General features: G+C 34.8%; 1 protein-coding gene and 1 pseudogene across 1 annotated transcript; both read right to left on the bottom strand.

Moving 5' to 3' along the window:
- Window positions 1–179: 179 nt before the first annotated feature.
- Window positions 180–16,833, bottom strand: LOC142544439 (uncharacterized; annotated as a pseudogene).
- A 2,236-nt stretch (window positions 16,834–19,069) lies between these two features.
- LOC142544438 (glutathione S-transferase T3-like) lies at window positions 19,070–19,666 on the bottom strand. Its single transcript, XM_075651487.1, has 2 exons — window positions 19,585–19,666; window positions 19,070–19,536 (listed from the first exon to the last, which is right to left on the bottom strand). Exons 1-2 carry the CDS (start codon window positions 19,664–19,666, stop codon window positions 19,070–19,072), a joined length of 549 nt encoding a protein of 182 aa, XP_075507602.1.
- Between the last annotated feature and the right edge of the window lie 5,458 nt (window positions 19,667–25,124).

The raw sequence follows: 25,124 nt of genomic DNA, 5'->3' as shown, positions 1-25,124 counted from the left end.
CAAGGGCACTGTACAATGGCAAGTCTCGACACATTCGTCGAAGACATAATACTGTGTGACAGTTGATCTCTAATGGAGTTATATCCGTTGATTATATTAAATCAAAGGATAACTTAGCGGATCCTCTTACAAAAGCATTAAATAGAGGTCAAATGTATTGTCTGTCAAGAGGAATGTGTTTAAAACCTACCAAATAAAGTTTTCATGGTGGCAACCCAACCTTGTTGATTGGAGTTCCCAAGATCTTGGTTCAATGGGACAACTAATTTATGAGAACTTGAGGAATCACTTCTCATTCCTAAGACGATGAGTGAAGTTGCCTACAAAGATAGTGAGGTTAAGTATTGTACTTTTAATGATTCCGTTGCTTGCAAAAGCGAGGTAAGTAGGATACCTTTTTACAAGGAGATCACCTATGTGCGTGTGAGGACGGGCCACCTCGATGAAACACGTATGAAGCCAAGATGTGTTCCGTGGCCAAAACGGACACAACCAATAAAACAAAATGAAAATGAAAGAAAGGTTATCTTGTAGGTACAGTTGTCTGGTTTTACATGAACCGCCAAGAAGTTCAAGACATAAAGTTCACTTTGTGGCCTAGTAAATCCGATTGTATTCCACTAGGGAAGGTTCAAAGCCAAAAGCTACCTCTCCTGATGCGATATCGTATATACTCTCTCTTATGCATCACGAGCATTCATGCATTAATTTCATTCATGTGGGGGATTGTTGGAATTTTGATGCTTAATGAATGAAAATTAAGCAAATAAATCAATTTGTTTGATTGGAAAAATTCGAAACGAAAAACGAAGCTTAATGAACGAATATTAAGTTCGGTGGTTCTGAATTAAACTCGAAACGAGTTCATCAAATGTTGAAAGAAATTCAAACGAGTAGTCGGAACAAGTAAGGGATGAAAACGAAAAAAAAATTGGTCGTGAATAGTAGCAGGCGCTGCGTAGCGCTGCCGAGAGCGCTCGGCAGCGCGCGCGCAAGGGCGCCTGCACGCGTCCCTTCACGTTTTTCCGTGTCTATTCGGATTTTTCTGGTATTTTTTCATTTCCTTGGCATTGTTTGATGATTGTGGTCAGTTACAATGGCCAAGGGACACCACTATGAATGAAAGATCATGTCTTTTCACATGAAAAACATTAAATATTTGATTTATTGAAAATCAATACCACATACACAACATAATATCATTTGCATATTTTTCTTCTTCCTTCTTCAACAAGAGAGAGTTCATTCATTTCCTTGTGATAGAATTTGAATATTTGAGTGCTCATTATTCAAGAGTTGTAGTTGTATGTTGGGAGAAGATTGCCACAAACCTCTAGCACATTGTGAGGGGCAAATTCTTCTTAAGGAGAAAGTGTTCATTACTTGCCTCTACAAAGCCATTTTTTTGTTTTCTTCTTGCTTCTCCTATCAAATTTGAATACCACAAACAACATGATCTTCCAAAGACTCCGTACCGGAGCCTATTAAAAGCTTATGTCATTTGTCTTAGATTGCAATCACATTAAATATTTTTTTCCTTTTCGTTCAACAATTATATAATTTTTTTAAAAAACCATCGATTTTGGCTTGTTTGAATTTTTAAAACTTGGAACCAATTACTTATCAATGAAAGATTTCCGATTTTATCAGTTATTTGTTTACATCAAACCTAATCTATTAGCATGTATATGCTAAAAGGGTAAATGACAAGGTGATCATTTTCCTTATTCTTATAAAATTGAATACATATTATTTGTTTACAAAATATTGTAAATAAGACTATATATCCGATCTTTTTTTCAACTATAAAAATGGCAGAATGATTGATTTGTGACGTTCAAGTCTATTTTGATCCAAGCAACAGTGAAGGTTACTTTTAATAAAATAATTTTTCATGAAAATGCATATCTTTAAACCTTTTTTCTTTTTATCATAAACATTTTCTTTCATCATATACGTATACGTTTTCCCTTTTTATTGAATTCAGATCTTTAATTGTGACTTATGTATCAGCTGTAGGTCGATAGATCCATCTACGTACAACTAGTATAAGTCGACGAGGACATCAACGACACTCTCACCCGTCAACTGAGCCTTGGTCTTACATATCATCATAATCATCATATCATCGTATTAGTCACAATGAAGTCACCTCCTTCAACTTTTCTTTATTCTCATCACTTATAAAATTTCATGCATATATATTATTTTTCTTATAAATCAAGCACACAACACATCTTTTAGCATTATCGTTTTTCATCATAAAGTTCCATAAACTTTCAAAATTGACATTTTAGCATTCATTATAGCATTCAGGGCACTGCTAGGACGTCTAATATTTTTCAGGTATAAATGATCGTTTTGCCCTTGAAACCCTAACTTTTCCAATTTATCCTTAGACCTTAATACGACGACCCAAATCCATTCAAACTTAACATAACATCTTAAAATACACCCATAAATATTTCTCAGACGTAAACTTACGATCTTCGACTAATTTATCAATTCTTTTTAAAATTTAAACGTATGTCTCGGTTTTAACCTGAATCGACTCGAAACTTAATCAAACTTGAACCATAATTTATTAACGCCTAACCATATCCTATAAAACCCCAATCAAACTATTTATAACCCTTGAACAAGCCTAAACAGCTAATAAAAATTATGCACTCATTTATTCAAAAACCTAGCTTAATCAACCATGAGTTCCTTCAATCCTAGACCCTAAATATCATGACCAGACCCTAACCAACCATCCTTAGACCCTACTCGAGCCCTTAACAAGCTACTAGACCAGGCCTAGCACTCCAAGCGTGCCTAGCCCTTCAAGTCGTGCCCTAGGAGGCTTGCGCAACTTCTTGTTTGCACCTACCGTCCTCTCCTCGCTCTAGGTACCATATCAACCGTCCAAGACAATAACTCAGCCCTCCTATAACCCATGAACACGTCCGTACAGCAGCTAGGTGCCTTGCCCTTCTAGGAACCCAAAGCTAAAAACCCTAGCTATCCTTAATCCAAAAATTGTGCAGCCCTTATCCTCTCGCGTTCCAGCCTTGAATCGTGCTTCTGTGGACTCTTAAACATGTTGAAAAACGTCCCTTCCCATAGCCGTACCATGGCAGCCCTTTTGTGCATCATAAACATGAATTTTAAAAGATGAAAACTCTAGTTTTGTTCATGTTTTGTCATAAAAACAAAAATATATGGTAGTGTATCATAACTTTCATGCAAACATGTATCAATACATATAATATGATATGAATGATGAGTGAAGAAAGATCAAAGCGTGCATTTGCGTATTTTACGCACGAAAAACAATTGCGATGCAAGGAACGTTGGCAGAGAGACGAGAGATGAAACCTTGCTGGAATTCTTCTTCAAACTCACGTGAAGTGCTTGAAATTTAATGTGTGGCCATGTGATGGCTTCTAGGGAGAGTCCTAATATTTTTTTGATGTGTGCGTGTGTTTTGAGGTGTAGCTTAGGGTTTTGGAACTCTAGTTGTGATATTAATAATAAGATACAAGTTTAAATCAAATAATCTAGGTATAATAGGCCCATTAGATAGTAGGAAAATTATTTTGTTTAGAAAAATTTTCGAAAATATTAGTCGAGTTCCCAAAAAATCCCTATTTTCGTCAAAAATCGGTTACTGATTTCAAATACGGCTCGACGCGTAAAAACATATCAAGAAGCACCATTTTTGAAAATACCATTAAAAATATATCATATATTAAATATTAAAAATAATCATTTAATAAAAATATTTTCCTTTTATGGTCCTCGGTCTCCGTTCCTCGATCGCGTCTTAAATAACCTTTAAAACACAGCTTTATGTATTCTAGTAGAAAATCATATTTTAAACATGTAAACATGCCTACCATAATCAATAAATGCAATTAAAATAATTTAATTAGTCATTTTTTTCCTACATTTGCATGCAGTTGAATTACATTATCGCATTTTGGACATTACATCAAGACTCAAGTCATTTTTTATATCTTTAAAATTAACTTTATCGATTGCTAACCCAACCACGAGGTACATCTAAGAGTCTCTAAACGATCCTAACACATTTATATAGTCATTTTTATATCTTTAAAAAATAGTGAACAAAATCAGGATACAAAGGAATAGTCAAACAAATTGTGCTTGTACATAAATTTGAATATGTTGTGAAAAAGTAAAAATTTATGGTAAAAAGTAAAAATCTCAAACTCTCAAAATTTACCAAAATACACACTTTATAATATTTTTCTCTCTACTCAATTGTGATTTTCTTCACAAATGAGAGATCTATTTATAGGAAATCTTTACAAATAATCCAAAAATAAAATACATCATTACCTACATCATCACACACTAATTTTCAATATTTACAACTCTTATTTTCAACATTCAAATATTCAACATTCAAATATTCAATACACACATTTTAAATATATTTTTCAACACTCCCCCTTGTGATGATGATCATAATGATTGTCTTCATTACGTGTTTTTATACTGCCTCGTTAAAAACCTTACTAGGAAAAACCCATTGGGATAAAAACCATAGCAAGGGAAAAAGAGTGCAGTTACGTAAACTCCCCCTCATGTTGACACGAACAATTCTTCACAAATTTCGTAGATTATGCATCCCAATATTATATATATGCTTTCTGAATATTGACGTAGGAAGCGCCTTTGTGAAGAGATCTGACGAATTTTCACTTGATTGAATGTGACGAACATCAATACATTTATTCTTCTCAAGCTCCTTGGTGAATGCGAAGAACTTAGGAGGAATATGTTTAGTTCTGTCGCTTTTTATGTATCCTTCTTTCATTTGAGCAACACATGCAGCATTATCTTCATATAGTATCACAGGCTTCTCGTCGAATGATAATCCGCATGAGATTTGGATATGTTGGGTCATTGATTTTAACCACAAACATTCACGACTTGCTTCATGTAGTGCAATAATCTCGGCATGATTTGATGAAGTTGTTACGAGCGTTTGTTTCTGTGAACGCCAAAAAATTGCAGTGCCTCCACGAGTAAAAACATATCTAGTTTGGGAACGTGCCTTGTGTGGATCAGATAAGTATCCAGCATCGGCATAACCAATTATACTTGGATTAGCATCTTTTGAATACAAAAGTCTCAAGTCTGTCGTTCCTCGTAGATAACGGAATATATGTTTAATTCCGTTCCAGTATCTCTTTGTTGGATATGTGCTAAATCTTGCCAACAAATTACGGCAAAAGATATATCAGGCCTTGTACAATTTGTAAGATACATAAGGGCACCGATAGCACTTAGATATGGTACTTCTGGACCAAGAATATCTTCATCTTCTTCACATGGTCGGAATGGATCCTTTTCTATGTTTAATGATCTAACAACCATTGGAGTACTTAAAGGATTTGATTTATCCATATTAAAACGTTCAAGGATCTTTTCTGTATAATTTGTCTGGTGAACAAACATTCCACATTCTTTTTGTTCAATTTGTAAACCCAGACAATACTTGGTTTTTCCAAGATCCTTCATTTCAAATTCTTCCTTTAAGTATGACACAACTTCTTGAATTTCCTTATTCGTTCCAATGATGTTTAAATCATCAACATATACATCAATAATTACGCATCATGAAAACACAAGGGCATATTGAATTATTTACATATCCCTTTTTCATCAAGTGATCACTTAGTCGATTATACCACATTCGACCAGATTGCTTTAACCCATATAATGATCTTTGTAATTTCACAGAATAACATTCTCTGGGTTTTGAACTTTGTGCTTCAGGCATCTTAAATCCTTCAGGGATTTTCATATATATATATTACTATCAAGTGATCCATATAAGTAAGCTGTAACAACATCCATAAGACGCATTTCTAAATTTTCAGATACCGCCAAGCTAATCAAATACCGAAACGTAATTGCATCCATCACGGGAGAATACGTTTCTTCATAATCAATTCCAGGCCTTTGAGAAAAACCTTGTGCAACAAGCCGAGCTTTATATCTCACTATTTCATTTTTCTCATTTCGCTTTCGAATAAAAACCCATTTGTATCCAACAGGTTTTACACCTTCAGGTGTAAGGACTATAGGTCCAAAAACATTACGTTTATTTAGCGAATCCAATTCAACCTGGATGGCTTCTTTCCATTTTATCCAATCCTGCCGATTTTTACATTCACCAAAAGATTTTGGTTCATGATCTTCATTATCATTTATGATGTCGATTGCCACATTATAAGAAAATATATCATCAATTTTTTCTATATCTTTTTGGTTCCATATTTTTCCAGTATTAATGTAATTGATAGAGATTTCATGATTCTCATCAGTTTGTGGTTCTGACAGAATATTTTCATCATCATGTGTTTCTTCATGAACACCATTCTCTATTTTGTGATCATCAAGTATTTCTTCAGGAACATCATTCTTTATTTTGTGATCATCGTGTTTCTCTATAAATTTTCTTTTTCGAGGATTTTTATCCTTGGAACCAACTGGCCTTCCACGCTTCAGGCGTTTAATGACATCATGAGTATCTTCAATTTGTTTATTTGGAATTTCAATTCGAGCAGGGGCATTTGCAGCATGTATATATGATTTAGTTACCCCTTTTGTGTCAGCAAATGCATCTGGTATTTGATTGACTATTCTTTGCAAGTGTACAATTTGTTGTACATCTTTTTCACATTGTTTTGTTCTTGGATCCAGATGTAACAATGATGATACATGCCATGTAATTTCCTTTTCGGTATGTTTCTGTTCTCCCCCTAACATTGGGAAGATTTCCTCATTAAAATGACAATCAGCAAAACGTGCTGTGAACACGTCGCCTGTCTGAGGTTCAAGATATCGAATGATTGATGGACTATCATAACCGATATAAATTCCAACCTTTCTTTGAGGTCCTATTTTCTTTCGTTGCGGTGGTGCAATAGGCACATACACCATACATCCAAAAATTCTCAGATGAGAAATGTCTGGTTCTTTACCAAATGCAAGCTGTAATGGGGAGTATTTATGATATGCACTTGGTCTGATGCGAATTAATGAAGCAGCGTGTAAAATTGCATGTCCCCATATAGAAATAGAGAGCTTTGTTTTCATAATCATTGGTCTAGCAATCATTTGCAGACGTTTAATCAATGATTCAGCCAATCCATTCTGTGTATGTACATGAGCAACAGGATGCTCAACAATGATTCCCATAGACATACAATAATCATTGAAAGTTTGGGAAGTAAATTCACCAGCATTATCAAGTCTAATTTTCTTGATTGTATAATCGAGAAATTGATTCCTCAATTTTATTATTTGAGCAAGTAATCTTGCAAATGCAACATTTCGAGTTGACAATAAACATACATGTGACCATCTGCTGGAGGCATCAATCAATACCATGAAGTATCTGAATGGTCCACATGGTGGATGGATTGGTCCACAAATATCACCCTGAGTACGTTCAAGAAACATTGGTGATTCAGTTTGGATTTTGGCTGGTGATGATCTTATAATAAGTTTTCCAAGAGAACATACTTTACATTGAAACTTATTATTCTGAAAGATCTTCTGGTCTTTCAGCGGATGACCATGTGTATTTTCTATAATTCTTCGCATCATTGTTGAACCAGGATGTCCCAATCGATCATGCCAATTGGTTAATATTGAAGAATTATCAACTACCATGTTTGATTCAATCGGACTTATATGTGTATAATGCAATCCAGTAGGGAGCATTGATAGTTTTTCAATCACATATTTCTTTCCTGATTTATATGTGATAAGACACATATATTTCTTATTCCCTTCATTCATTGTTTGAGTATCATACCCATGAGAATATATATCATTAAAACTCAACAAATTTCTTTTCGATTGTGGTGAATATAAAGCATCATTGATCAAAAATTTTGTACCATTAGGTAACAAAAATTGTGCTTTACCACATCCTTTAATCAAGTCTACAGGACCTGATATTGTATTCACCGTTGTTTTTGTTGGTTTTAGTTCCAAGAAATATCTTTTATCTCGGAGGATAGTGTGCGTTGTACCACTATCGGGTATGCAAACTTCAGCTTTGCTCATAGCATTTTCCATTTTTTGAACTTCAAAAAAATATGCAATGAAATAAAATTACTGGCAATATATATTTAAATATAACACATATCATAATTATACAATAAAACATTATATGGATACATGAAAAATAAATTATTGTACATTTATATTCTACCACTATATTGTTCATTTTCAGAGAAATCATTGAGAAAATCTGCAGCATCAATATTGTTCATTTCTATCCCACCAACATATTGATAATTTCCAGAGAAATCATTCATAAAATCACCAGCATCAAAATGAGTTGAATCACTCAAATGGTCACTGCGTTCAGTGAAGTTGGTCTCCTTTTCTTTCCCCTTTAATGATTCTTTATAAAGTTTACAAAAGGTGTTCAGGGGCTCGACAAATTTTGGATTAATGTCCTGGAGTACCACATCTGAAACAAGAACTTTCATATCTTTTTGAGTGATTCTCATTAACACTTGCATTTTCATGATGCCTTTTCTGTGGATGGTTTGGGACGCTCTTTTGAGATGAATTATAAAAATAACTATCTCTATTGTTTTCAAAACCACGGCCTCGACCACGACCACGGCCAATTCCACGTCCACGTCCATGTCCACGACCTCGACCTCGACCTCGACCAAAACCTTGTCTTTGAATTTGATTTTGGTTTCCAGGTTTAAATTCATTTTTACTTACAACATTTACTTCTGGAAATGCTGTTGATCCAGTGGGTCGGGACTGATGATTTCTCATTAATAGCTCATTGTTTTTTTCCGCCACAAGAAGACATGCGATGAGTTCAGAATATCTCGCAAATCCACGTACTCTATATTGTTGCTGTAGAGTAATATTTGATGCATGAAACGTGGAAAATATTTTTTCAAGCATTTCCGATTCTGTGACCTCATGTCCACAAAATTTTAGCTGCGAGATTATTCGATACATCGCTGAATTATAATCGCTGACTTTCTTAAAATCTTGGAATCTTAACATATTCCATTCATCACGGGCGGTCGGAAGTATAACTTCCCTTATATGTTCAAATCTTTCTTTCAATCCTTTTCACAAAGCCATGAGATCTTTTTCAATTAAATATTCACATTTCAATCCCTCGTCGAGATGTCGACGCAAAAATATAATGGCTTTTGCCTTTTCTTGTGATGTCGATATGCCATTTTCTTTTATTGTCTCACTTAGACCCAATGACTCAAGATGCATTTCTACATCGAGAGTCCATGGCATATAATTTTTTCCCGTGATGTCGAGCGCAACAAATTCGAGCTTTGTCAAATTTGACATGGTGGTACTAAAAAAAATTACGATGCATTTTATTAGTTAATAAATATTGCAATACAAAGTAATGGATAAACAACAAGTACAAGCATTTGTAAAAATAAAGAAAACACACGAGGAGGATATTCTCCGATAAATAAAAGACTCGTGAGTATGATAACCAAAATAATTAAAAATAACCTTGAGAAAGCCATCTTCTTTTTTCTTCGAAAATTTAGTGAAGAATAATTTTTAGAGAAGAAGAGAAAGTTGGAGTGATTGAATGTGTTTATGAGATCATATTTATAGGGCAAAAACTAGCCGTTTTGTTACCGTTTATGACCGTTGGTGTATAAAAAAAATAAAGGTATGTATTTGTATAATTTTATGGTAATAATATGATGTATATAATATTAGACATATTTAAATAATTATGTATATCATATCACATTATTATAATGATGTATCATAAGTTATTTTGTTTAAAAATCTTATAGGCTTTTATACTTGTCGTATCCCTTACCGGGAGTGTGGGATGTCGTCTTAACATCCTCCCAGGATTTATAACAAGTTTTTGAAAAATTTATTTTTATTATTAATAATAACATTATATTATATATTAAATATATACACAATAAATAAATAACAGTAAAATAAATATTATTACTTTTGTTACCTTTTTCTTCTGTTTGGAGCTTGGAAAAGGATGGAGGACTTTTAGAGCTTCGTGCTGATAACGTGTTGTGAAAAAGTAAAAATTTATGGTAAAAAGTAAAAACCTCAAACTCTCAAAATTTACCAAACTACACACTTTATAATATTTTTCTCTCTACTCAATTGTGATTTTCTTCACAAATGAGAGATCTATTTATAAGAAATCTTTACAAATAATCCAAAAATAAAATACATCATTACCTACATCATCACACACTAATTTTCAATATTTACAACTCTTATTTTCAACATTCAAATATTCAACATTCAAATATTCAATACACACATTTTAAATATATTTTTCAACAGAATCGATCCAATCTGTGAGTTATTAATGGTTTATCGATGAGGCTTAAGAACACCCACTTTAGTGCATTATTTGGTGATTAATAATACCAATTAATATGTGAGCAACAATGTGAGTGAACCAAAAATTCAACTCAATGAGTCCTTTAATTTGTAAAAAATGTAAAAATATTTGCATTAAATTGCGTGAGCAGACGCCTTGTTGGAGCGTGAGGGTAAAACACAGCAGTCCCAACCTCACATTCCCCCAATTAAATTTTAATAAATAAAATTTAAAAATTAACAAAAATAATCGTTTGGCTATGTTACCATTTAATTTTAATTTTTCAAATCATGAAAGAATGTTTATTTTATTATAAAATATAAAAAATTCTGAACAACTATTTCATTTAGTTAATTTTTTTTAAAAAAAATTAAGATTTAAGTAAAATTTAAAACTGTAACGGCTAATTTGATAAAATAATAATTCTTAATGTAAATATTAATCAATTTCTACACATTCATTCATTCATCCCAACACATTTCTACTGATCAATCATACTCAATATCTCTTATCTAGCATTCTCATATTCTCATTTTCATTTTCTATATTTATTTCTTGAATCCTAACTTATTTCCAAATATATCTTTCGAACATCTCTAGCTCAACAAGAGAAGACGGAGTACAAGTTGAAGTTCATGATGAAGTGTATGATCCAAGAGAATAAATGATGTTTGAGCATCCACATTGGTTCAAGTATAATACCTATTGTCTCTTCAAAATTTGTGAGGTCCACGTGCCACATACATGTTATATTAATTACATCTATTCTCTCACATTAATTTTAATATTAACACTCATTATTTGTAGGTTTCTTTGTCCATTCATTCATATTTATTTTTATTTTACACAATTTCAAATTTATTTACACAATTTAAATGATTATTACTTAATATAAATAATAATATTATTTTTAAATATATTTATTATGTAAAATTATTTTATTTTATTAGTTTCATTTATTTAAAATTAAAATTTTATTAAAATTTGAAACGAAGGAGTATAACAAATAAAAATAAATCACATTTGCATAAAATTTTAAAAAAACAACATATGAATTAAACATGAAGAAAAGCTGTAAAATATTAATTCAAGGATTGTTGTTGTATTTTGATCAAATATGTTCAATTAAGTCGGTACGAAGTGATACGAATCCTCGTACGAATGAAAGGCAAGCACGAATATATAAATCGCACCCTCAATTCAATAACAAACAAGGAACGATTATTTTGTCCCGATCTTTTGAAACAAGTAACGATTTTGTGATATTCACCTCTAAGCGATTATAACTTAGCAACAAATATCAACGATAAAACAATTGAATTTCAAACGAACCTTCAAAGAACTTGTTTTGACAATCCGTGCGAAGAACAATCGACAAACGCCACAAAGATGAAAATCTTTGATAAGTTTGATTTGGTTTTCTTCTTGTGAAGAACAAAGCTAAAAGCTTTGAAAATTGAGAGAACTCAATGTATTTGATATCAATATTCAATATTCTCGTTTTTGGTCATTACAATGCATTATATAATTAATAAAACCCATAAAAAGTAGTGTACAAAACATTAAAGAAGATAACTAGAAACTTTGACACGGAAGTTGACAATAGACCGCGGGTGCGCTGCATACTGGACCGCGGGTGCGATGTGGCTTTGGCTAAGTTCGAATAAAAGGACCGCGGGTGCGGTCATTGTAGGAGCGCGGGTGCGCTTGCCGTCCGCGGGTGCGATCCTTGCTTGACCGCGGGTGCGGTATAGCTTCGGCAATATTCTCTTAAATTTGATTATCATGGACTGCGAGTGCAGTCCCTGAACTGGCGCGGGTGCGCTCCACCTTCAGCAATTGCACTTGAATAACATTCCAAAAACCTCCAATATTATTCCCATGATTCCCAACCTCCTCTAATTTAGACATCCAACTTGTAGGACTTTCTTGATAGCTCATCATGAGTCCTTGAAGTGCATCTTTAAACTTCTTACTTCGTCCCCTCGTTATAGGTCCTTCGGGCAACTCCAACGACTCCCATGCTTTCTTTGGTGCTTGATCAACCACGTTTGCATCATTCTCCCCTTCTTGAAAAGGATTTGTCCTCAAATCTTGATCATCTCCTACATCAAACAACGAAAGATCACTAACATTAAAAGTAGAACTGACATTATACTCACCTGGTAGGTCTAATTTGTAGGCATTGTCGTTGATCTTTTCAAGCACTTGAAATGGTCCATCACCCCTAGGTAAGAGTTTTGAACGTCGCTTTTCTGGAAATCTTTCCTTCCTTAAGTGCAACCACACCCAATCTCCCTTTTCAAAAACCATCTTTTTCCTTCCCTTGTTGGCTTGCTTCGTGTATTGTAAATTCTTCTTCTCGATGTTATCCTTGACCTTCTCATGCAAACTTCTAACGAATTCAGCTTTCTTCTTTCCATCCATGTTCAACCTTTCACTAACAGGTAAAGACATCAAATCCAACGGAGTCAAAGGATTAAAACCATATACAATTTCAAATGGCGAATAATTTGTAGTAGAATGCACGCAACGATTATAAGCAAACTCAACAAAGGGTAAACAATCCTCCCAATTCTTTAAGTTCTTCTTGAGTATAGCACGCAAAAGTGTTCCTAGAGTTCTATTAACAACTTCAGTTTGTCCATTCGTTTGAGGATGACATGTAGTAGAAAACAACAATTTTGTACCAAGTTTAGTCCATAACGTTTTCCAAAAATAACTCAAGAATTTAACATCACGGTCCGAAACAATAGTCCTAGGCATGCCATGCAACCTAACGACTTCTCTAAAGAATAGATCCGCAATGTGATATGCATCATCAGTTTCGTGACAAGCAATAAAATGTGCCATCTTAGAAAATCTATCCACAACAACAAATATAGAATCTCTCCCCTTCTTTGTCCTAGGCAACCCCAAAACAAAGTTCATAGAAATATCAACCCAAGGTTCACTAGGGACGGGAAGTGGTGTATACAATCCATGTGGTTGTGTTCTAGACTTAGCTTGTCTACAAGTAATGCATTTTTCACAAACACGCTCAACATCACGTTTCATATGTGGCCAATAAAAATGCTCATGCAAACAACTCAAAGTTTTAGCCACACCAAAGTGCCCCATCAAACCACCACCATGTGCCTCCCTCACAAGTAACTCACGAATTGATGACTTAGGAATGCACAATCTATCTTCTCTAAATAAAAACCCATTATGCAAATAAAATTTGTCATGTGGACCATGCATACATGTTTCAAATATCTCCTTAAAATCCTCATCCAACAAATACAACTCTTTCATATGTTCAAATCCCAAGATTTTCGACTCCAAGGTAGAGATTAATACGTACCTCCGTGATAGTGTATCAGCCACTACATTATCCTTACCTTGTTTGTATTTGATTATGTAGGGAAATGTACCTATGAATGCCACCCACTTAGCATGCCGCTTGTTCAGTTTCTGTTGTCCCTTAAGGTACTTTAGAGACTCATGATCGGTATGGATCACAAACTCCTTAGGCCTCAAGTAGTGTTGCCACATCTCCAAAGTCCTCACAAGCGCGTACAACTCCTTGTTATACGTTGGATAGTTCAGCGCTGCTCCATTGAGTTTCTCACTAAAGTACGCCACTGGTCGTCCTCCTTGCATCAAAACACCACCAATACCTACACCTGAAGCATCACATTCAATTTCAAAAGTATTAGAAAAATCAGGCAAAACAAGTAAAGGTGCAGTAATTAATTTTGTTTAATAATATTAAAAGACTTCTCTTGCTCCTTGCCCCAATGGAATGGAACGTTCTTCTTAATCACCGCCGTCATCGGTGCCGCCAGTGTGCTAAAATCTTTTACAAACCTCCTATAGAAGCTTGCAAGACCATGAAAGCTTCGAACTTGACTAACATTAGCAGGTGTTGGCCAATCTCGAATAGCACTTACCTTGTCCTCATCTAATTGTATCCCCTGCGAACTTACCACAAAACCAAGGAAGACAAGTTTGCTTGTACAAAAATCACATTTCTTTAAATTAGCATATAAATTTTCAGCCCTTAGTGTGATTAGCACAATTCTCAAGTGATTAACATGCTCATCCAAGTCTTTGCTATATACTAGGATATCATCAAAGTAGACAACAACAAATTTTCCTATGTATGCACGCAAGACATGGTTCATTAACCTCATAAAGGTGCTATGAGCGTTAGTTAAGCCAAAAGACATGACCATCCACTCATATAACCCGTACTTGGTTTTAAAAGCCGTTTTACACTCATCACCTTCTCTTATCCTAATTTGGTGATATCCACTTTTCAAACCAATCTTGCTAAAAATACAAGCACCATGCAACTCATCTAACATATCATCTAGTCTAGGTATGGGATGCCTATACTTAATGGTTATGTTATTGATTGCCCTACAATCTACACACATACGCCATGAGCCATCTTTCTTAGGAACTAATAAAACAGGTACAGCACAAGGAGACATGGACTCATGCACGAAACCCCTATCTAATAATTCACTTACCTGCCGTTGAAGCTCCTTGGTCTCCTCCGGATTGCTTCTATACGCTGGACGATTTGGTAATGCACTTCCGGGCACAAAATCAATTTGGTGCTCAATCCCCCTCAATGGTGGTATTCCTTGAGGTAGCTCCTCCGGAAATATATCATCAAACTCCTGCAAAAGGGAAACAACAATGCTCGGAAGATTTCCGGCTATATCACTTGTGTTAAAGAGAATCTCTTTGTAAAGAATCAACACAAGTGTATCATGTGTGTGCAGCAATTATTTCATGTCACTCTTTTGGACCATATATATTTTCTTTTTGGTCTCTTTCCTCTCATTTTCTTTTTCCTCATTTTTCTTTTGTATGGCTATCTCAATTTTTTTATCACTTTTGTTTTTAGCCATTTCATTTTTCTTTTCAAAGGCCATCTCACTTTTTAATTCACTCTTTCTTTCGGCCTCATCTCTCTTCTTTTTTTTCAATTGGTCCTCCAACACTTGTTTTGGGGACAAAGAAAGTAAAATAATGGGTTCTTTCTTGAGTACAAAAGAATATTTATTTCTAAACCCATCATGTGTCACTTGCCTATCATATCGCCATGGTCTTCCTAACAAAATATGACAAGCATGCCTTCGTACCACATCACACAATACCTCATCAACATACTTCCCAATCGAAAATGCAACCAAAACTTGTTTGTTCACCTTCACTTCAGCACAGTCGTTCAACCACTGTAGCCTATATGGTTGAGGATGTTTCAAAGTAGGCAAGCTCAATTTTTCAACCATCTCAAGACTAGCAACATTGGTACAACTTCCTCCATCTATAATAACGTTGCAAACTTTGCCACTGACAAAACATCTAGTATGGAACAAGTTTTCCCGCTGATTCGTCTCCTCTTCTTTGACTTGGGCACTCATGATACGCCTAGTCACTAATGCCTCACCCACAACTGCTTCATATCCCTCATCAGGATCCTCTAATGCAGACATCTCATCTTCATCCTCTCCATCATCTCCCTCACTATGAGATTCATACTCCCCATAATTATTCAACACCATCACCCTTTTATTGGGACATTGGCTAGCAATATGTCCAATTCCTTGACACCTAAAACATTTAATATCTCTAGAACGATTAATAGGAGTTTCAGGTTTACCTTGCATTCCCTGCTTAGGCGCCTCCTGTTTAATGTCAAATTTGGGCTTGACCACTACCTTGCTTTCTTCACGTTTAACAATGTTGGAACGCCAAGGTGTTGATGTATTCCCAGTTTGTGTGGTACGACCAACTCCTCTCCTTTTGAGTTGTTGCTCCACTTTTATTGCCATTTGCACCATTTCATCTAGATCCAAGTAATGTCTAAGCTCTACTTGGTCTTGAATTTCCCTGTTCAAACCACACAGAAAACGAGCCATAGTAGCCTCACTATCCTTATCTATGTTTGCTCTAATCATGACTACTTCCAATTCTTTATAGTAGTCCTCAACACTCTTCACACCTTGTCTCAAAGTTTGTAACTTCTTAAACATTTCTCTATAATAGTGATTTGGTACAAACCTCTTCCTCATTACGCTTTTCATCTCCGCCCAAGTTTCTATAGGCCTCTCATTGCATCTTCTCTTAGTGGTCACTAATTGATCCCACCAAATAAGTGCATAATCAACAAATTCAACCACGGCCAACCTAACCTTCTTTTGTTCGGAATAATGGTGACAATAAAACACAAATTCAACTCGCTTTTCCCATTCTAAATAAGCCTCTGGATCCGACTTCCCATGGAACGACGGAATTTTCATCTTAATGCTACCTATGTTATTATCTTCCTTATTCTCATCATCGTACCTACCACGTAAGGCTTATCTTCTTCCCCTACCAAATCCTCTACCTCTTCCGCTTCTATCCCAATTCTCGTTTTGGCTCTCCTCTTCTCCTTCCAAATCATAATCATTCTCTTTTTCATCCACTCTACCCAAACCTTTAGGCTTAGATTTATTTTCACTCGTACTAACTTCAAGCCTATCCAACCTCTCATATAAAGGATCCAACTCGGCCCTCAACATTCTACTAAAATGCCCAAATAACGCCTCCATTTGAACCTTAGATAACCCTTGGTTCGAACTCTCTCCTACTTTCCTCTCCATTTTAATTTCAGATTTTGTACCTGCAATAAAATGTTAGTAGAAATAAAAGATTTTCCTCACCCAAATTCTCACGATCACTCCAAAGAAATAACACTCGCACTCAAATGTTTTTTCACTAGAATTTGATAGTTCTCTCAAAGGTGTGCTCAATCTTTATATATATATTATTTTTTTTATCAAACAAACAAGATTCAACTTGTGAACACTTGCAACTGTTTCACATGGATTGCACAAAAATAAGAACGACAGAATAACACAGAACAAATTTTTCGGGAATTCTGGATTATCAAAAGATGATAGAAATAACGCAGATCTTAAAATAGAACAAAGGATAACACAAAAACAGAACAAATTTTTGTTTTTGTTTTTGGTAGATATGACAATAGAAACAAAAGGATACCACAGATATGAAAACAGAATGAAATTTGAGACAGATCTGAAAAATAACAACAACGATACTTACTTGAATTCAATGAGCCAAAGCTCTGATACCAAATGATACGAATCCTCGTACGAATGAAAGGCAAGCACGAATATATAAATCGCACCCTCAATTCAATAACAAACAAGGAACGATTATTTTGTCCCGATCTTTTGAAACAAGTAACGATTTTGTGATATTCACCTCTAAGCGATTATAACTTAGCAACAAATATCAACGATAAAACAATTGAATTTCAAACGAACCTTCAAAGAACTTGTTTTGACAATCCGTGCGAAGAACAATCGACAAACGCCACAAAGATGAAAATCTTTGATAAGTTTGATTTGGTTTTCTTCTTGTGAAGAACAAAGCTAAAAGCTTTGAAAATTGAGAGAACTCAATGTATTTGATATCAATCTTCAATATTCTCGTTTTTGGTCATTACAATGCATTATATAATTAATAAAACCCATAAAAAGTAGTGTAGAAAGCATTAAAGAAGATAACTAGCAACTTTGACACGGAAGTTGACATTAGACCGCGGGTGCGCTGCATACTGGACCGCGGGTGCGATGTGGCTTCGGCTAAGTTTGAATAAAAGGACCGCGGGTGCGGTCATTGTAGGAGCGCGTGTGCGCTTGCCGTCCACGGGTGCGATCCTTGCTTGACCGCGGGTGCGGTATAGCTTCGGCAATATTTTCTTAAATTTGATTATCATGGACCGCGAGTGCAGTCCCTGAACTGGCGCGGGTGCGCTCCACCTTCGGCAATTGCACTTGAATAACATTCCAAAAACCTCCAATATTATTCCCATGATTCCCAACCTCCTCTAATTTAGACATCCAACTTGTAGGACTTCCTTGATAGCTCATCATGAGTCCTTGAAGTGCATCTTTAAACTTTTTACTTCGTCCCCTCGTTATAGGTCCTTCGGGCAACTCCAACGACTCCCATGCTTTCTTTGGTGCTTGATCAACCACGTTTGCATCACGAAGTTGGTGATGCACATGACTGTCACGTATTTTGGAATTTGTCCGGAAATAATCATGAAATTCTCGGTTTGAGCCCTGGACGAGTTATGTGGGTTCATCACTTTCATCGTTGTACCAATTTTTCATACGACCCCCCTCATCTTCAACAATCATGTTGTGCAAAATAATGCATGTTAACATAATATGTTTTTAATTTTTTCTGTACCAATAACGAGCTGGAACTCTGACAATTTTCCATCAAACTTGGAGCACCCCAAATGCTCGTTCAATATCTTTTCTTGTAGCTTCTTGTCTTTCCTTAAACAACTTCTATTAGGATCCTCCGGGCAAGAAAAAGTCTTCACGAAAGTAGCCCATTTCGGATATATTCCATCTGTTAGATAATATCTCTTTATATATTGAGTTTCTTTGGCTGTGAAATCATTTTCTGGGCCATTTCCTAGCAAGACGTTATTGAATATGGAAGAAACGTGCTTGTATACTCAGTAAACTTTGCCAACATATTGTCCAAGTTTACTGTAATACACTACATGTCCAATTTCGTTTTGCTTTTTCCCTTTCTTTTTACTGTCTTCTGACCTATTGACCGAGTTTATTCTTCGTTTAGATCTACATGTAGACTCACATCTTGGTTGGATGAGGTGTTGCTTGCTTCCGACTTCGAGGTCTTTATCTTCTTCGTGCCAACAAGGTGATCAATGGACTCTGGAGTAAACATCGGATGGTCTTTTACAATTCTCCACATATGCTCGAGAATAAATCCGATGCCGTTATTTTCATCGTGATATTTTTTATACGCAAGCCGCAGTATATCCTCATCAATGTGGACGCTACGATACACACTATAAATGATATTGTAACTTGCGGTGAAGTGATATACTTTTTTTTGGATGGTATTGTACCAGTGATATCGTATGACATTTGCACTTCTTTTGGGTATACCTGCGGGACGAGCATGACGATTGTCATTGTAGAAGCTTGCAACACGTCCCAAGAAAGCATCCGCCTTTTGATCATTGCCGATTATTGGGTCATCGCTGATAGTGAAAAATGATTTCGCTAAGACCTCGTTTTCAACCTTTTTCTAGGTTGACTGTTTTTTCCTACCTTCAGAACCAGCATCCACCTTCCCCGAATTTGCGAGTTTAATTTGGGATGTGTTGCAAGCTACAACAATGACAATCGTCATGCTCGTCCCACAAGTACACCCAACAAAAAGTGCAGGAAAGCATCCGTTTTTTGATAATTGTCAATGATTGGGTCATCGTCTATATTGACAAATGATATCGCTAAGACCTCGTATTCAACCTTTCTCTATGTTGACAGTTTTTTCCTACCCTCATTACCAGAATCCACTTTCTCCAAATTTGCGAGTTTAATTTTGGATTCATGGTCGGATAATTGAGTCTCCGGGATGAATGTCGGAGTGGCCAGTTCATTTACGTCCGAGATGTAAAAGGCATATCGGTTGTATATGGATTAGATTAATAACTTGGTGGATATGAATTATATGGATAATTTGGTGGATATTAGTTATGTAGATAATTTGGTGGGTAAGAAAAATATGGATAATTTGGTTGAATTTATGAATTTTGGGAAGAAACATTTTATTCCAATATTTTTGGATAATTCAAGAAATTTCTAAAAAAACCTGGTTTATTTTCATCCATTTCGGAACAAAATATGATTTTAGAAAAAAAAATATTTAAAATAAAAACCGAGATGATGAAAATAGTAAATAGAAGATTTTTGAAGTGATTTATGATGTAGAATAATGTGTTTGAATGTTTGAAATAATTTGTGGAATGTGATGAATATTTATATATGAATATTTTATTTTTTAAATAAAATAGCCGTTAATTAGCCATTCAAAAAATTTAATTTTTTTCTAAAAAATTCAACCACTAAAAATGTTCCATAATTTTTTTCATTTTTTACAAAAATTATATTAAAATACTTGAATTAATTTTTTTAAAAAATAAAATAAAAGTTTAGATCCGTACACAAAATGTTTCATGGGCATTCAAACAATTGAACGCTTATGCTGGTGTGGCCAAGTGGTTGGGTGATTAACACCCACCCACATTGGTTCGAACACAAATGGTTTTGAGCACAATGTGGTGGTTCTTATACATGCTTCAACTAAGAAGACAGATACATGAAGCATATCAAAGTAAGAATAAGGTTCATCCAAAGAAATCGTGAAGCCGGTCAATCGAAGCTCGTCTATCATTATTTTTCCACGAACTCAGTGTATCAAGATCATATATTTCGAAGACGATTTCGGATATGAAGAGAGTTATTCCTTCGCTTTGTGAAATGCACTTTGGGCTCATTCAACGTATTTAAATATGATTAAATTATTTGTTGATCGATGTTTGAGAATGTCAAATGCTGATGATGTTCAACATCTTCTTCAAATGCATGAAAGAGAGGCACAGATTCCCTGACATGTTGGGTAGCCTTAATTGTATGCACTGGCAATGGAAAAATTGCCCAATTTCTTGGAAATGCCGGTTTACAAGAGGTCATGGGTCACCGAAAATAGTACTTGAAGCGGTCACATCTCAAGACTTCTGGATCTGACACGCTTTCTTTGGATCATGGGTTCATGTAATGATATTAATATGTGGTACGGATATTCAACAATGTCTTACAAAGAAATGCCGCTAGATCAATTTCAAGGTTAACGACACTCATTATACGAAAGTCTATTATCTAACAATGAAATATATCTAGAATGAACTACTTTTGTGAAGATTTTTCTTTGCTCGGAGGATCCTAAAATGAGGTTGTTTAAGGAAATACGGGAATTTGCAAGAAAAGATGTTGAACGAGCATTTGGATTGCTCCAATCTCGATGGGCAATTGATAGATGTCAAACTCGTTATTGGTACAAAAATAATTAAAATATATTATCTTAACATGCATTATTTTGCATAAGATGATTGTTGAATATGAGGGGAGTAACGTGACAAATTGGTCCAACGATGAAGTGACGAACCTGCACAACCCGTCCAGGGCTCAAACCGAGGATTTCATGATTATCTCCGGAGAAATTCTTAACTACGTGACAATCAAGTAGATCACTAACTTCGTATCGACTTAATTGAGCACAATACAACAACATTCCATGAAAGTTAGTTTATTACAAATTTCAAAACATTTGATTTATATGGAGTTTTTAATGTTATGCAACTGTTTTTTTTTGTACTCCTTCATTCAAATTTATAATAAAATTTTAATTTTAAATAAATAAAATTCGTAAAATAATTAACAAATTTTTTTAAACATTATATAATTATAAAACGATAATATTATGTTATTTTAAATAGTTATAATTTATAATTTTAAATAATGATAGCAAAGAGCCGTTGATATTAAATGAATGTTAGTCTGTATTAATAATGAAAAGATGTTAATATAATGAATATGTGACATGTGGATCTCACGTTTTTTGAAGAAGTTGAAGATAAATTAATGTAGATTAATATACACCAATGCAGGTTCCCTAAACGAGTTAAAAATCATAACTTTATAGACCACCTTGGCACGTGATAATTAAGATTGACCGATCTGAAAAGACCTTTGAACTATAGGAATGAAAAATAAGAATTTCCCCTTTTTCGACTGACTATGAGTTTTAATCCCTTAATGAACTTCGTCTCTAACTTGATTATGATCCCAGTTCTTGACAATGTCATTTCCAATTTAATTATGGTTTGAACTGATTTAAATAAAATTTAAACCTCTAAATTTTAAAGGGAAAAAAAGTTAGTGGTACAATTGTAAGGTAATCAAACTAATGAGGGTGATTTTTTTAACTGTTATATTACAAAATAGTATGAATATTTATTTTTTATTTAAAAAAATGATTTAATTTAATTTACATAAATTAAATTGTCTATAAAACGATTTTGGTTACGATTTCATATAATTTTGGTTTCTTATTTTTAGTTATCGGAACTGAATTGCAAATACTAAGTTCCAGTTTCGAAAGCGATATTGAAAAACACTTTTAATTGAAGAAAAAATCAGTTTTATCCATCTGGTTTGGATTCATCACAACTCGGAATCGCAAAAGCGAAACCTCATTGATCAAATATTTGAGTTCCAACTTCTGAAAGGGTTGACATATTAAAAACGAACCATAGAAAAATTCATTAACGAAATATCGTTAATTTCGCGGCTATCGCAGAAATTTGATTTTCTAAATTATTAAATATCTTTCCAAATATTTTCAAAAATTTTATTTTTATACCAAAAAAAAAAAACACTACACTTATCGTGAACGTTCTATGAAATATCAATAGAATCAGAACAATAGCCTTCACAATGATTTCATTGAACCATGGTTCCACCTAAGAATTGGGAATGATCACATTGCCTACTTGCAATACCATTCTCTATTCTGCTTGAATTTATAAATTTCTTGAAACTCAATTTCTGGATCATTTTCCTTCTTAATTTTGTCTTTTGATTGAGTTTGATAGTCAATAGAGTAAATTTGCTTTAAATCTCTACACCCAAACTTAAATTTACATTCTGTCCAAATCAGAAAATTATGTATTTACACTCCTTGATCTACAAAAAAATTTTTCGGATCAAAATCGGTACAAAGCATTAAAATATGATACTAATATATGCTATTTAATTATTAATTATTTCAGATATGGTAATAATATATGACTAATGAGTACTTAAACATGTATAACAAATATTAATATTAATGACACATTTGTCTTTTCAGATGAAAATCAGTACAAAACATTGAAAATATGATACTAATATATGAAACTTGATTACCTAGTATTTCAGATATGATATTAATATATGATTTTAAGTACTCAAACATGTATAGAAAATGCCGATATTAATAAGTTGTTCATATTTTATACTCAAAATCTTATCTTTTGTATCAGATATAAAATAGTTGATACTCAAATATTATATATTAATGCCATATTTTAAATGTTCTGTACCAATTTTCATACATGAAAAACATGTTGGCCTGAGGAGTGTAAAAATACTTTTTCGTGGATCGGAAAGCACAAGCACATATTTTTTATAACAGGGACTGAACGCAAAATTAAGTTAGATTTGGGATTTAAAGCAAATTCAACCTTGTCATTATGTCTATATTTTTTTTCAATGTCTTATATGATATTGCATGATGACATGCCATAGTTAGATTATAGATTATTTACGATTTTGTTTGAGTTATTTGTTCGAGTTTTATTTCAGTGTTAGTTTTGTTTAGGTTTAGTAGCAATTTGATTTGTGATACCCCATGGATGAGTCCATCCCAATCGAGCCCACACCGGATCATGGGCCTCGGCCCATCCCTAACCAAGGTAGAAGGACCATGACAGGCCCATGTATTCTCCTATAAATACCAGGTTTGAGTATCCAACTCATTCATATTCATTATATTATTTTTTCAGCAGCACCCTTAGCTGCTCCCCACTTATATACTCAGTCTCTGACTTGAGCGTCGGAGGGGCTACGCCGAGACACCCTCCCGACCCCCTTCTAACGGTCTTCTTCGTGATTTAAAGCTCAGAGCAAATTCAAAGCATGCGTCTGGACTAGTGTAACTTGCTGGAATCGGACCCTAAATTTCAAGTGAGTATCACTTGGCGACATCTGTGGGAAATTTGAGTTGAGACGTAGAGATGGTAGGCAGAAGAGGAAGCAGAAGAACTAACTCAGTATCATCGCGTCCTTAGATGGGACCCGAACAACCTCGTCTTGAGACGAGACATAAACAACCTCATCATGAGGCGAGAGCTGAACAACCCCGTCACGAGACAAGGTACGAGCAACCCCATCCCAATGAGAATGTGGGGAACTTGACCCTGGAACAATTGAGCCAATTTATTACCTGGACAGTAGACGAGGCCATGAAGAAAAACAAAGAGTTTATGTTTGTTGAAGAACATGCCACTCGCCAGGAGCAAGAGGAAAATGCTGATGGCTACCAGAGTAGGGTGGAAGAGACACAATCCCTCCCAAGTGGGGAGAATATTGAGATGGGAAAGATGTGGAAGGAAATACGAATATTGAGGCAGCAGTTGGGAAGCAGAACGCCGGCAACCAAGAGAGGAAGTCTTTTTTCACTTGCCATTTTGGAAGAAGGGCTTTTTCCAAATTTTCGACAGTCAAACGTAGGAGAGTACGATGGAAATACTGACCCAGAAGAACATTTGGAAGGTTTGAGAATGCTGCTCTGTTGCATCAGTATTCAGATGGAGTCAAGTGTAGGGTGTTTCTGGGAACGTTGGTAAGGTCAGCCCAGCAATGGTTTAACACCTTGCAGCCCAACTCCATACGATCTTTCGAGGATTTTTCCGCTGCTTTCTTGCACAGATTCTCCAGTAGCAAAAGACACCAAAAAAATTATTTGAGCTTGTTTGTGATGAAGCATCAAGTAGCTGAAACTCTATGAGAATTCGTTCAGCGCTTCAACAATGCTGCGCTGGAGATACCAGCGGCTACCCATGACATCATGATCAGTGCTTTTACCCAAGGTCTGAGATGAAGGGAATTTTTCAAGTCATTGATCAAGAAACCTCCATCAAGTTATGATTATCTATTATCTCGGGCGGACAAATATATAAATATAGAAGATGCCCAGCGGCATAAGA

The sequence above is a fragment of the Primulina tabacum genome, chromosome 5 (assembly GCF_025594145.1).
Source record: "Primulina tabacum isolate GXHZ01 chromosome 5, ASM2559414v2, whole genome shotgun sequence".
NCBI classification, from domain to species: domain Eukaryota; kingdom Viridiplantae; phylum Streptophyta; class Magnoliopsida; order Lamiales; family Gesneriaceae; genus Primulina; species Primulina tabacum.
Note: the sequence above shows the minus strand (reverse complement) of the source record. Positions and strands in the feature narration are given on the sequence as shown.